At 51.2% G+C, this 14,874-nt stretch overlaps 1 protein-coding gene across 1 annotated transcript in view; it reads left to right on the top strand.

Annotated features, from left to right (window-relative positions):
• Positions 1 to 1,554: 1,554 nt before the first annotated feature.
• Positions 1,555 to 14,874, top strand: part of CHST13 (carbohydrate sulfotransferase 13) — a 30,834-nt gene continuing 17,514 nt past the window's right edge. The window contains exon 1 of the mRNA XM_074152372.1: positions 1,555 to 1,648. Within this exon, the coding sequence (XP_074008473.1) occupies positions 1,555 to 1,648 (94 nt within the window). The remainder of the gene's footprint in view (positions 1,649 to 14,874) is intronic.

The following is a 14,874-nucleotide window of genomic DNA, read 5'->3' as shown; positions in this document are numbered from 1 at the left end:
CATTACAAGGGTAATGCCTGTAAGCAGATATCAGAATGTATTTATACACACCAGTCCCTCCTCTCCACCTGGACTCAGCCAGTCCCTTTGTCCCTGGGGTCTCTCAGCCCATCTTTGTATGTAAGGCCAATCCCAGCTCTTTTCACGCTTGCCAAGGGGGCCAAAATTGAGGCACCAGATGCAATGAAGTACAACCTGCACCTGCAGAGCCATTTCCAGCCAACAGCCATCAATTCTACCACTGCCTGTCTCCCTGGTGGCAGGGGTTACAGTCCCTCCCATCACATGTCTGACCGGCACAGGGCTCAGGAGCTGAGGTTGTCTTTCCAACTGGTAACTGCAGATACTGGTGTGACCTTGCCAGGAGGTATAAGTATATTAGGGTCTCAGCTGTGGTCTTATTTCTATTGCCCCTCTCTAGACCATCCAACAGAGGCTTTAAAGAGCTGTGTAATTGCATGGTGATAGCTCAGCTTGGCCTGCACGGCATTGCTAACGTTCTTATTTCATTCCAGCTTCCTTCACTGCAATGAATTCATTCTCTTGGTTTACTGTGCCCTAAATGAGGGCAGAATGAAGCCCAGCATGTGCACATACCTAGGCTTTCTTTGTCATTCTCAGTGGCTCCTCCTTGAGCTGTTGTCTTTTTCTTAAAGTTAAGTATTTTGGGGATGAAGAGAGAAGCAGTGATTGACTGTTGTCTGTGGGAATCCAGTGCTCAACCCGAGTTTCTAATTTGGCAAGTGGCCTTTGAGTAGATCTTGAGTGTTTTACAGAGGTGGGTCAACAGCATTATTGCTATTTCAAAACTGGGGCAACAGAAGCTCAGAGCTTGTTTTGCCTGCAATTACAGAGCCTGGAGGTTAGAGGACGTGGTAAGAGAGCTTTGTGCTCTTGCTTTGCAAAAACATGCAGAGATTAGTAGAAAATTGTGTCCTCCTTCTATACAACTTTAATGCTTGAGTTAAAATTAGTCAAAAGCATTATTGCTTTCAGCTAAAGCCTGCCGGGCCAGGGGGTTAGCCAAAAAAAAAAAAAAAAAGTAAAAAGAAGAGGTGTATTTTAAGGCTGCAAAACTTTGTGATGCTTATGGGAAAAGTCACCAGGATCCTCCCGCGCCCTGCCAGCACATCAGTAACTCTCTCTTCCCCTGCGAGGAGTTTCAAAGCCATCACGGAGTTTGGTGGGGAAGTGCGTACTCCCGAGCGCTGGCAGGGCACGGAGACAGCACCGGGCGAGGAAAGGTTCCCCCCCCCCGCCCCAACACCGCGCCCCCCGCTCCCGCTGCCACCGCCGCTCCGGCGGGGCTGGATGGGGCGAACCGCGCCTCGGCCGCCGGCGGCCGAGCGCCAGCCCCGGCGCTGCGGGACGCTCGGGGGGCCAAGTTCCCCTTCCCGCGGCTGAGCCGCTCCGGTGTCACTTCCTGGCGGCGGGGGGACGAGGCGGCGGAGCGGGGCGGGGCGCGGAGCGGCGCCCGGGGCGGTGCGGGGCCGGCGGGCGCTCGGCGGGGCCCGGGGCGCTGGGCTGGGCTGCGCCGCCGAGCCGCGGCGGAGGATGCGGCGAAGCCGGGCGCCGCGGCTGGCGCTGGCCGCCTGCCTGGGCTCGTTCCTGCTGGTCGTCTTCTACTTCCAGAGCAGCCTCAACCCAGGTGGGTCCGCCGGCACCCCGGAGCGGGACCCCCGGCCGGTCGGTGGGGCGGGTGTCGGGGGGCAGGGTGCGGGGTGCGGGCGCCGCCGTCAGCCCCTCGCCGGCTCCTGAAACCACCACTTCGGTGTCGGGAAGAGCCGCTCTGGTCCAGAGGGGCCGATCCACGGGGGAGTTTAAGTTGGGGTCAGGCGGTGAACTCGCCCGGAGGTTGCACGTTTCTGGGCTGGGACGGCTGAACTTCGCCGTTGTGTTTGCCTGCCATGTGTGACCGGCTTGCCATCGCGGCGCTGCTGTTTGGCAGCGAAATTCCTGTTTCATTTTTAAAGCAAGCTTCTTTTTTGGGTGACTCGTCCCGTTGAGTGTCCCTGCGTTCAGTGAAAGCAGGGCATGAAACTGTGTGCAGCTTCGAGCCAGTCCCTTGGGGCTGCGCTGGGGTTGGGACAGAGAGGGGAGCTGCTCCGTTCCACGAGTGCCTGTTTCACCGTCACTAAAAGTCCTGGGGAATCTGGTTGAATTGCTCAAGGGACTTCTTTAGTGTGTGCTCTTAGAAATAGCTTCCACGTTGGGAAACAATTCAGTAATAAGACAACTAAAATATAAACAATTTCATACTGGGAGGGTTATTTATTTCCCTGCCTGCTTTCTGCTCTTTTGGGGAAATTAGCTCCTCTTTCCTAAGAGACGTTATTGGGTAATTCCTGTAGTTTTAACAATGTACTAATGTTTTCTGATTACAGCAGCAATCCATCAATGGGGCCTTTAAAGTTACATCTTAAAATCCAGAGACTGATTTGACTGAAATGTTAGTGGAATTTTATCAGTGTGGACTAAATGTAATGCGATTTTCCTTTTATAAGGGCTGCTCCATCACTTTAATGTGTTTTTTCCTAAAAATAAAAAGTCTTAACTTGTTGGCTGAATAAGATTGAAAAGGAGTTAAGTTTCGGCAAGCATTTGTTATTTCTAGAGGAGCATATGAAGTTTGCCAAATGAATTCAGGAATCCCAGAAGATCACAATCAGTATTGTATTCCTTAGTAAGTTGTTTGGTTTTGTTTTTTTTTTTAAAGAAACTATATATGCATCTTATTTTAGTATTGGGTCTGTTCAGTAAAAAGTGCAGCACTGAATGGGGCTCTAATCTCCGGGGGTCCTGACAGAGAGATTTTTACATTTGATTCGCTTTCTAGTAGTTGACTGGAAAATGTGCCTCTTTTTAGGACTCTGGTTTTCAAAAGGAGACTTCTGCGTGTCTGAGTCAGCAGAAATTTCTGTGCTTACTTGACTTTAATCCCTTGCATGATCTCAACACAGTTTCATGCAGAGTTCCTGTCAGGTCAGAGCAAGCCAGGTGACGGTAATGGTGATGGCATCTCACGAGGTGTTTGGGGGACTTTGGGTCTGGAACGCTCCCTTGAGAGGCGCTGGCCAGCTGAAGCTTTGGGAAATGTGATGGCCTTAATAGGCTGCAAATCTGTTTCCTTCATACCAGGCAAGCATGATTTTTGCAAGGTCCTGTAGATGGTGGTAGGTCCAGGGTAGGGGTCCTGACCTGGTGGAAACCAGTGGTGTTTGTCACTTGGGGGAAGCCCATTTGAGAGGATGGTGAACACCCTCTGCAGATTTGCCCCCTAAGGTTCACAAAAGAGGTGAATTAAAGTGATACACGTTTTCTAAAATCTGGTTATTTTCTAGCTACATAGTTGTCTCCCTGGGTTCTAGCCTTCATTTTTGTGCCATTTCTTTCCCTTATTATTTTTCAGTTTACAGTTTTTCTTTTCCTCTTTAGTTCTGTGAAAAACTCACACTAGCAGGGAAAAGGTCATTACCAAATACAGAAAAGAAACAAGCTAAAAAATGCTGCTTTTTTTTTTATCCCAAAGGAAAGCAAACTGAGGCCAATTACTTGAATTTTAGAAGTTACAAGTTACAATAATAGGTAAACCATTTGCAGACAAAAATGTCATGTTTAAAGTGATGGTTGCTTTGAGGTTATTTGGAGTTCTAGTTGTCTGGTGTCATTTGGTTTCTATATAATAATGAAAAAAAAAAATGCTAGAAAAAACAGCACTGCTACGAGTTTCCCCCAGGAGCAGCCAGATCCTTTTCTCCGTCTTTAGGAGGATTCAGCAGGTCGCCATTCCTGGGCCACCCACAGTCCGTTACGTGTAACGTGCTGAATTAATCCTTGCTAACAGCACGGAGAGCCCGAACCATCCTGTGACCCGGACAAGGCGTACGACATGGGAGGAAAGGTGATATAACCAGGAACCTGTACGTTTGAGAGTGCTAAGGGCTCGCTCCTCTCGGGGAGCAGGAATTGCCGCCTCTGTTTGCATTTCCCACTTTTAACTCCATCCGGGCAGTGGGGCGCTGGGGTGGTTTGCACTGAACTCCTCGGCTGTGCTGAAATAAGGCTTTCTTGTTCTGCCCTAGGAACACCCACACGCCAGCCTGCGCTGAAATAACTCTGCTCCTAAATGCCGCTGAGTTGGTTATTTTGGTGCTGGCCTGGATTGGTTTGCACTGAAGTCAGCGGCAGAATGCCCTGTTGTACCTCCTTGGAGGCAGAAATGGGCTTGGGTGTGTTTGGCAACCTCACTGGTGCTCAGGAGAGGTGAGAGAGGTCTCAGTGCTCCCCAGGGAGAACATCCGCATGTGGGTTTGAGCGTGCATTGACTTCTTATCCCTGATTGCATCCCTGATTTGGCTTTCCTTGCCGCTGGCTGTACCACAGGGGCTATAGTCCCTGGGCTGTGGGGTGCAGCTGCAGCACATGGACTGTCCCCTGCTCTTGTCGGGGTGGTGACAACCTGTCTGTCATGTTGGCCTTCGGCTCGCTCGCTCCAGACTCACAGACACGTGGCCAGGAGCAGAATGTCTGCATTGCAGGAAGGTATTAAAGGGGTGCTGAGCACACTGGCAGGTGGAGTTTACAGACCGTCACAATGGGTAGATATGGGGTTTGGCTGGATGGTTTCAGCATCTCCAGGCCCTCCTGCATCCAGACTGGTGATGTGGGCAGGTATGCTCAGCTCCCGGCCAAACCTCACATGATCTCAGCTTGGTGCTGGAAGTGACATGGTCCATCAGGGCGACTTGGTTGTACTGGTGTCCATCCAGGAGATCCCGCCTGGTCTCAGCGTGATTGTCATCCATCCTCTGAGTTGATCTTCCTCTGCTGTCTCCTCCAGGGGTGGCGCATCATAGTGGTGGCTATTCTGATTTCTGCACGCCATACATTTTATGCACAGAGAAGGTGGGAATAAGCAGTGGGGTTCTCAGACCCTTGTTCCATCTAATTCTGATCGTGGTGTGTCTAGACTGGCACAGCAGTAAATGCTGGAGGCTGCTGATCCTTGTCTACCTCACAGCTTTGGTCACTGCTGTTCTCAGGGGAACCGCACTGATTTCAGCAACCGAAGGGGAGCTGGGATGACTGTGCTAGTACAGATGTGGGGTAGAGAGAAGGGAGAACATCTGAAGGGGCAAGAGGGGGGTGAGTGACAGTTGGTAAGGCCCTGTGTTCATCTGCGTCTGTGGTTTCAGCAGACCTTAATTAAAAGTGCTGTGGGGCCACCCCATAGTAGGTCTTTTGGTGAAACCAAGAGTAGGCAAATTGTACTGACATCCAGAGAGCTGGCAGTTTTCAGGCCACTAGTGAGGGCCCAGAGGGATGTGTGCATGAACCTGCAGTCTCCTAAGCTGTTAATAAGCTGCTCCTCCATCCCAAAAGAATGTATTTCCTAATGAGAGGCAATTGGGTGATATACGAAGCATTTTACGTAACCTTCCCCTTCTTGAGGCTTCCATCTCTGACCAGTGTTATTTGAGAAAAAGTCCCCTTGCAGTCCAGGGGACAATCCCAGAAGTGTTTGGAGGAAGAGGCACCTTTGGGAGCCTGAGACAGTTCAGTCTGATCCTGAGAGACCCTTGCGTAAAGCTGGGCTATTCTGTTCTTGCCCCATCCTTCCCCATCTAGTCCAGTGGCTTGTACATACTGGAGATTACTGGGGGGGGATAAAAACAGAACTTGCACAAAGGCAGTCTGCGGGACGGGGAGTCCTGCATTTCCTGTTCTTTCTAGTTTGTTCCAGCACTGAATCACCTTCTCCAATAAGAAGGAAGGAAAACCCCTCAATCTCAAAATGCTGCTTTCTTTCTGCCCCAGTCCTGTCTGACTGCAGCATCCAGCTGTTGCTTCGTACATCTTTTTAGCAGCACGTGCTTCTGCACTCCCCATGTTCTTTCATGACCTGCAGTCACCATGAGTAGTTGGACTTCCATGGGGGCTTTGTGGGTTAGAAGTACTCAGCCTGCAATGAAAGATACCAGAACCAGGATCGTAGTAGTGTCAAGGTTGTGATACCACTCCAGAAAGGTTTGCAAGCAGTGAAGCAGCAAGGTCCCTCTCTCCATCCTTTTCTGCTCCTGCATCAACCAGTTGGATCTTCTCTGGTCACTGACAGAGCAAAGCCTCCTCCAGTTACTCCCAAAGTAGACATACCATTTTACCAGCCTGAGAGAGGAAGACTGGGGTGTTACAGGGAGATGGGCAGCAATGCCAGAGGCCACACCACGGGTATGTAGCATGTATCACAGGCAGGAAACTGAACCTCATCATTCAGCAGCCCTCTGATGTGCCAAGGCGGATACGGAAGATACCCATTGCCACCACTTTCTGCCAGCTTTGGGGTGGTTTCTGGTTTCCATCCCAGCATCTCTCAGCACCAGCAGGTCCTGGAGAAACTCTTGCTACTGATCTTTGCAAATCTGGCCTTTCAGGTTTTCTGAGCTATGCATCCAAAGTCAGTGGTTACTCTTGTGAACTATCAGTCATCTCTGACCTTGTGCTTAAAGATTTGTCCTTTCAGGGGGAAGAAATTATTACAGAGTGACAGAAATTATAGAGTGTATAAGTGATTTGAGTGAGGTCCTGCAGAGCACTGATCCTTGAACCTAAAAATGCCCCTAGACCTATCCTGAACAGAGCTACTTACATACTAAGATATTAGTAGACTTTACAAAACAGGGATTTTTTTTCAGAGCAGGACAAAGCCTGTTTTAGACCTCAGTTCTTCCCCATTGTTTAAATGTATTTTCAGGCTGAAATTCAGGCACTGCCTTGGGACATGAGTGCGGTTCGGCCAGCGAAGGCTTTAAGACACTGGGTCATGTTGGCAGCTGGCTGACACATGTCCTCAACCTTCCAGATAACGAGGGCTGTGCTGCCTTCACCCTGGCTAGTGCTGCAAACACGGGCAGGGATGGATGTGAAATCTAAGATGCCCTCGGAGATGGTGCTGGTTTTTTGGTTTTGTTTTGTTCGCTTTTGTTGTGGGGCAGTTTTGTCTGGCTCAGATTCCCGGTCTTGGCGCTGTGAAGCCCAGGATGCAGCCGCTGCCCTTCGAGGAACCAGCCCACAAAGGCAGTGCTCAAAGTGCAGTGATGTTTGTCAGCCAAGGTGCTGGGCAACATGGGCCGGAAAGCCCTCAGATCTGCCATGTTTGAAGAAAACGTGAAATGCTGTAGCCGTGACCTGTCATGGTAGAAAAATCTGTCCAGTCCATTGCTGAGAGCAGGGCAGTAGTAATGAAGCCCATCTGCTCCCGAGAGCCAGATTTTTCATAAGGAATGCTTTCTGTAGTCCTTCTTGGCTTTCTACAGTTTCCTGAGAATCTCTGATATGTGCAAGGGGTTTGGGAGGGGGAAAGAGGGGGCTTAGGATGCCAGGAGTTAACTCTCTCCCTGCAGGAGAGATTCACGTCTCGGTGGCCTGCCAGGTGGATCCAGCCTTTGCTGGTTCCACATCCCTCTGCCATCCCAGCCCGGCTGTTTGTCTCTGGCAGCACATTGCACCTGCGCTTTCTGCTGTCCCCGCTCCTCAAACCCCACCACTCCTACTTATCCTGCAGAAAGTACTCCACAAAAACATGTTCTGGGAGCAGTAGGACCTTTGCCTGTGTTGGTGTAGGAAGGACCTTCTGGTGATCATCTGTCAGGTCTGACGCTGGGAGATGAGTGCTCACACAGTGGCCAGGGCACTCCTGGGGGTGCTTTATTGCGTGCTGGATTTTCTTTCTTGGTCCTTGCTTCCCACAAGCATCTGAATGGAGAGCGTGATAAACCCTCCATCATAATCCCAGTGCAAACACAGCTGTCTTTCCCAGGACCCTCCATCAGAAGCCAGGAAACTACAAAGGCATTAGGTGCTGAACTCCCGTTACTCCCACTCGGAGTCGAGTACCCAAAGAAGAGCTTAACTCCCCAAATACCTCCGTGGGGCCAAGGGGGGAGTGTTTCACATTCAGTCTTTGAGGCACAGCTGGCAAATGCCCAAAACTTTACTTGGTAAAAGGCAGTTAAAGACTATTAGTGATCTGAGAGGGAGGGAACATCTCACAGAGTAGCTCCGGTGGCCTGGGGTGAACATGGCCATGCCTAGGTCCTGCCTTTGCTGCACGGCTTGCAGTGATGCTGAGAACAGGGACAAATGGAGCTACTGTAAGAGCTGGGGGTATTTTTTTTCACCCTCACTAAAATCTTTCATGGGTGGAGGGGAGTGACTGGTATCAGTAGAGAGTTGAACCCTCTTTTCCCAGCCTCTGCTGTCCCAGCCTCTGCTGTCTGCCTCACTGACCAGTCTGCTCTCTCCCATACATGTACCTGCCCCCATGGAGCTTCCACTGCTGTAAACGGGGACCTTGCCTCTGTCTCCTGTCTGGGTCTGCAGCTTTGGGACAAGTCTATGTTCAACTACAAGCCCTCTGCAATTTCTCTACTATTTCACATGGATCTTTTAATTTTTCCCATCTTCAAACACAACTGCCTCCTTGGCAGTGAAATCCTTCCAGCAGGGCTGGATGGTGGGAGGTATTGCTAAATGCACCCTGCACATGCTGCTGCCCTGTGCGGATGTCTTCCTTTCCTGATGCTCGTCTTCAGATGCTGGGATTGTTGCTTCATTGCTGGCTGTCCAGGTTTATTCTGTCCAGCCCAATTTTCTCTCTGATGCAGGTTTGCAGCAATTCTAGTAAATTATCCAGGAAAATCAGTTGACATCTCCTCTGCAGCCTGGACCTGCTCTGTTCTCTTTTTCCCAGTTGCCCATGGCTTCCACTGGGAAGCCAAAGACGCAGTGTAGGTCAAAGCCCTACATGGGCAAAGGTGGGAAGAAAGAGTTACTCTGTGTCCCCAGGAGCTGAGCTACTCTGTGAGCCACTTACTTAGATAGATAAACTCTCTTTGTGATGTTCTTCACAGGGGGTCACCCAGTGTAGGAGGAAGCACTGGGACATATAGTTTGGTTTTGTTTCTCTGATAATTTTAATGAGCAGGGGAGCAAAGCCAACGCTACGTTTATTGTGTTGGAAGGAGATTGTGATGCTCACAGCATGATGAATGCAGCGTGCATGAGAACAGGGAAGGGGAGCCAAAGGACACGGTATGACAAGTGGGATTGTGTGACTCACGTCCCATGCGGACGTGGTGCCCAGCATTCCCCAGTGCCAACTGCACCGCAATCCTGGTGCTGTCAGGAGACATGGTGTGCTGGGTGGTCAGCAAATGGGGGCTGCAGCAGCACCACCACCAGGTACTGGGACATCTACAGACTTCGCAGGAGGCAGCAAGGTTGGTTTCAGCAGCCACCAGTGCCTGTTCCCCTCTGCATGGTGCCAAGCAAGCCAAGGAGACCTGGTAGCCAGATGAACCTGCAGCAGCTAATGCCCTCAACTGTCACCCCAACATTTAACAGTCCCCATGTATCTGCTCCCCTCTTGCTGGGCTGAATCTGGCAGAGTACAGGAGTGCCCTGAAGTGTGCCTTCAGTCTGAGCCCCGCAGACAGGACAGTGATTGCAAAAAGCAAACACACCACACTGCCCCGGGCACACACACTCCCCAGTAGTTGGCAAACACGTCTCAGCGTCAGCCCCGGCCATCTCTGTGACTTGCCCTGGGCAGCTGCCTAAAATGGCCTTTCAGTGTGAAAAGTTGGTGAACGGCTGTGTGAGAGGACTGTGTAGGATCTGGAGCCCAGCCATGCCGTCAGAGATCCATCTTGAACCTGGTGCTGTCCTGCTGACCTACCCAGTCTGGCAGGACCCGTGGATGTGGGGGCATCTTTATGCTGGCTTGCTGGTGCACAAGTTAGCGTGAGGGAAGCTGAGCTCTCTCCCAGCATCTCTTTGGAATGCTATTGAGCAGGTTTCATTTTTCCCAGGCTCTTTGCAGCAGCCCTTACTGGGATAACTGGGTTGAATATCCTTTCTGCAGATCCCTGCCTTGTAACCCTTTCCAGCTCCCACCTTTTGAAGGCTCAGAGGCAGTGATCTGCAAAAGCCTGAATTTTGTTTCTAGATAGACCAGATCTTCCTTGCCTTGGAGAAGGAATTCAAAATCTGTTCAGCTTGTGCAAATCCATTCCCTTTAGCTTGCTGGGGTGGCGCTGAGCAGGTTTAGCTTTAGAGTATGGAGGTGTCCAGCCTTGAGCCAGCCGATGGCGAATTCCTGCAACCTGGCAGGGGAAGAGCCTGGCTGGCCTGGCTGCTCGTGTTTTCCCCAGAGTGCCCTGAATTCTTAATATTTGGATGAGCTTTGATTAGACAAAACAATTGTAAATTTATGGGCAGGCAGATTGATGGGAATTTGGCTGGGAAGAGCTGGTCTTTCCAGGGAGAAGAAAGCAGTTTTTCTCCTCGCTGGTTAGTACTGCAGCAGCTCTGTCACCCTTGGGTTCGGCAGCTACATCCGCAGCCGAGGTGGCTCGTCACCACCTACCCGCTCAGAAAAGCCTGGCCACATAACCCACATCCTTTGGCAGCTCTGTGCTGAGATGAAAATCACCTTTTGGTATTACAAATGGTCGAGGGCCTGGTTTTGAGGGTGCGAGTGCATGTGGATTCAGCGTTTTCCTACTTTTTCTGCCCTGGTTGCCCACACCGCCCTGTGCAGTCTCCAGTCCTTCCCCGTGCAGCAGCGAGAGCTTCCTGCTCCAACAACTGGACTCTCCAAGCACCAGCTGTTCCCAGGCCCAGGGGCAGCCCAGCCTGGCTCCTTCGAGCCCTGGTTGCCTCCCTCTCTGTTAGCATGTCCTACTTTCCCCCCACCTTATCAATGATCATCTCCGATGCACTGAGGCAATGAAAGACAAGTGCATTCAGAGTTCCCAGCGGTGCTGCTCTGCCTGATCGCCGCCACCGAGCCCTCGTGGTGGTGTGTCACATTGTGAAGCCGTTTCTGCAGCTGGGAGATGCTGTAAACCACACTGCCCCGGACCCAAGTCTGGCGTCGCGCTCGGATGCGTCTGTTTACGTGGCCATGTGAACAAACCGTGGCTGAGCACCGCTGCTGAGACCTGCTGTCCTGAAGAAGCATCCGATGCTGGTGGGACCCAGCTTTTTGATAATGGGACTTAACTTTCATAGACTCCCTCAGAGCATTATCCAGCTGGACTTGAAGCTGCTTTCTCCCCAGAAGTCTCTTCTGAAGGTGGCACTGTCTCTGCAGTGGCTGAAGTGGCAGAACAGCAAGCCTCTAGCCTGCACTTGGAAGATGAGCAGGTGCTGGCAACTCTATTGATGCTATATGTGTGCGGAGATTTGCCATCAAATGTTTTGGACCTTCATGGCAGTGCACAGGGCATGTCATGGCCCGTGGATCCCTTCCCGTCATCTTGTCATCTGTGGTATGGAGGGACCCCGAGGCCACAAGTCCTGGGCTCTTGTCACAACAGTGTTCACGGCTTATTCTTCTCTTTGTAAACGCCACTTGATTTATAGCCCTCCATCTTCCGGCTGCTCTCTCAGCTCTTCCAGGAAGGGGGCAGCGGCAGGGGGTTTGAGCTGTCCCATGGAATGGTCTCTCCGGGAGCGGTGCTTTCCCCATGGATTTGCAGCCTCACCGCTAGCGTGAAACCTGACGCAAACCTGCTCTCTGGCCAGATGTTGCTTCACTGCTCTGCGCTGGGAATTACTGACCTTGCAGGAAGATGGGTAATGTTGACATGAGGTTCAAAGGTGATGTTTGTTTGGAGCCGCCGGGTGTGGGTGTCTCTGGGGCTGGCTCCCCTGCTCCAGAGGGCTTTCTTCAAGGCAGGGAGCTGGGAAATTAGCACAAACTAATTGGAGGTTAGAAGCTCCTCAGCAATTCCCCATCCCCATTCTTATCCTGGTGCCCTGCAAGCAGGCAGCTCTGCACGGTCATGTTTCTCCATGGCGCAGGAAGGCGGCAAGTTCAGTCCTGCAACATCTGCAGAGCTGGGCCCTTCCTTTTGGCAAGGCTGCAGGGGCAGCATATTCACAGCTGGGTCTTTTCCAAGTTTACTCCTGGCAGTATTGGAGAGATTGATTTCCCTTTAGCTTAATGGGGCCAGCAGACACAGGCCCCGTGAGACTGAAACAAGGTAGATGAGGCTGGTGGAGTTTTGCTTCAGTTGCCCATGAACGGCAGCTGCTGGGTGGGCGTAGATGCAAGACTTCTGGTTCTCCTCTTCCTGAGGTCTCCATTAGACCTTGCTCATGTCCTGTAAAAGATGTCTTCAGAGCACTTTGTGCTAACAGCCATTCCCAGGGATTAACCAGCATCAGGGAGATAAATCCAACAACCACTCAGAGAAGTTGCTACCAGTGATGCTGAATCTGTCACATCTCAGCGCTGCAGTGACACTGGAGATGTCTGTATCCTCTGTTAAACGTGCTGGCTGGGGAGACAGGGCTCTTTGGTGGCCTCAGGCAACACCCACTACTAAATACAGCAGAAGTAGGCAACAGGAGCTACGTGATGAGAAGTTATGCGCTGGAGATGGCTGTCCCTAGTCTCCAGCAGGCTGTAATTAGCTCCTGTCCTCCTCTGTAAGTCCATGCATCTCAACACGCTGTAAAGCCTCTTGCTCTGTATCTTGTGGTAGTGAGTCTCACAGGTAAACGACTTGCTGTCACATAGAAAGGCAGGACACAGACCCTCAGCTGCCCCCGCTGAGAGCAGAGGGGCAAGAGCCGTGAAATAAAGCTTGGGGGGAGCAGCTCTGTGCAAGGTGATGCATTGGGAAGGGTTTGCTGAGTGTGCATTTTTTCCAAGATCTGCTTGTTGGGGCTTTCATCAGTTCCAGATGCATGGAGCTGACAAGATAGCCTGAAACATATTCAGCGGGCAAGTCATTGAGCCATATGATGTTAAAGAGACTTCATTTTCTTGTCTGCCTGTAGGTAGCCTATGTGCAGAGGGTGCAAACAGACCTGAGCCAGACCTGACTGCAGGCAGGTTTTGAGCAAGCCCAGTCTGATCTCCTGGTACCCCGGCCTGCTGTGGCCTCAGCAGCTGAGCAGAAGGCAGCAGGCTAGTGCAGATGGGCTCTTGGCTTGGTAGACCCATGCGGCTGTCTGAGCCCAGCTGAGGCTTGCCTGAGCCTGCCCCGGCGATGGGAGCCTGCAGGGGTACGGACACCACCACCGAGTGTGGGTGTGCAGGGGCGAGGTGGGTCTCCTTTTTGAAAATCACCTCCTGTGCTTCTCGGCAGGGATCTCTGCCTTGGCGCTGCCAGTGCAAGCCCTTCTGCTGCAATTCCTGTCGAGCAGCAGACTGGAAAGGAGGAGTTTATTGACAAGGAATGGAAATGCTGGCAGTTCAGGCTTGTATTATATATGCAAGCAGCCAGCTGGGGCCAGGAGACCGACAGGCATAATGGGGAAGAGAAATTGCTCTTGGAAAGCTTCTAGCTCGGCTTGTAGGAGGAATTAACCATTTGAAAACAGAAGGTTGCATGGTGCTCATGCACAGATATTTTATTTGCTCGCAGAGGCAATATTCCTGCTGGATACTGTTAATTTTCTGTTTCCTATTAAGATCTCAATCGCATTCCTTGTGACAGCAGAGCGCTAAGCACGTTGCCCCAGTGAAATACAGCCCACCACTTCAAATGCCTGTGATCCTTCTATTAAACCTTCCTGACATCTGCCTCAAGGCTAATACCAGCTGACCAGAGCCTCCTGCCACCGAGGGCGCTTGTGGGTTTAGGAGGAACCACTGAATGGGACAGACTGTCCAGCTGCCGTTGGCTCTGGTCCTGCTCTGATCCCCAGAGACGATGCTGTGGCATTTGGCAGGTTGCTTGAAGCAGCTGGATTCTTTCTTTCCCTCTCTGCATGATTTATTGTGAGCTAATCCTATAGCTGTCACCCTTTTCCATCACTTGATTAGGGTTTCTCTGGCTGAGCCTTAAGTCAAGTTGACTAAATTGGAATAACAAAGCCTTCCATTAAAAAAAAAAAAGCCTGAGCCGTCCAGGTCTCTGGGGAGGAGGGAGCCACAAGCCAAGGGGCAGTTGTGCCAACCCCCTCTGCCTGGGTATGGCTGGTGACACTGTGATGGTCCAAGAGGTGCTATGGGTGAGAAATGAAGAAAAATTGCCTTCAGAAACATAAAGGCAAAGGAAGTTGTGCAAGAAAGCAGCAGTCAAGAGAGGAAAGAGATTTCATGAGGCTTTATAGAAAACAATGAGCTTCCATATGTAATTTTAATATCTTCTTCCTAATGGCAATGGCAATAACTTCTTCCTAAGTAAACCTCCCAGGATCTTGAGCATCAAGAGTGGTTTTAAAGCGTGTCCAACAGCCAGATTTCTGAATCGCAGTCACTTCTGGAACCAGTGACTGCTGGTCCCTGTGCTGGCTTGGGTACAGCCAGCACTCCCTGAACAGGAATCATCTGGCTGAAGCCTGGACAGTCCAGGGATTTCAGGTTTCAGGAGTCTCTTCCAGGCAGTTGTTAAAGGCTGAGCAGTCTGCTGTTAGGGGAAAAAAAAAATATGGCAAAAAATAAAGTTAGAAAGATAATTCTTTTCCTTCCCAGTGTGTGTGACAAGCAGTAGTGCAGGATGTTCAGACCCAATCTCATGTCAGGAGTTTAATGTTCTTTTTTGTAGCAGCTTAAAAAAAGTACATACATCTGACGACATCCCCTCAAATCTCCTCGCCGCCTTTGTGGCTGCTGCCTGAGCCGTTGTGTGCAGCACATGCGAGACGGAGTTGGCTGCAAACGCAGTGATGCTAAATCATCTCCCAGCTCCAGCGTTAACTGCAGAGTGCTGAGTTTGCGCTGCAAATAGGGAGCTCCCTGGGCTGGGTTTGTCGTCCAGGCACGAGAAGCCAAACGTGCAGACACGAGTCCATTGTCTCTTTGGACACGCAAGTTCTCCAGCAACCCGCTGGGACGTGCCCCTGCGAAGGGCG

The sequence above is a fragment of the Numenius arquata genome, chromosome 8, assembly GCF_964106895.1.
Source record: "Numenius arquata chromosome 8, bNumArq3.hap1.1, whole genome shotgun sequence".
NCBI lineage: Eukaryota > Metazoa > Chordata > Aves > Charadriiformes > Scolopacidae > Numenius > Numenius arquata.
Note: the sequence above shows the minus strand (reverse complement) of the source record. Positions and strands in the feature narration are given on the sequence as shown.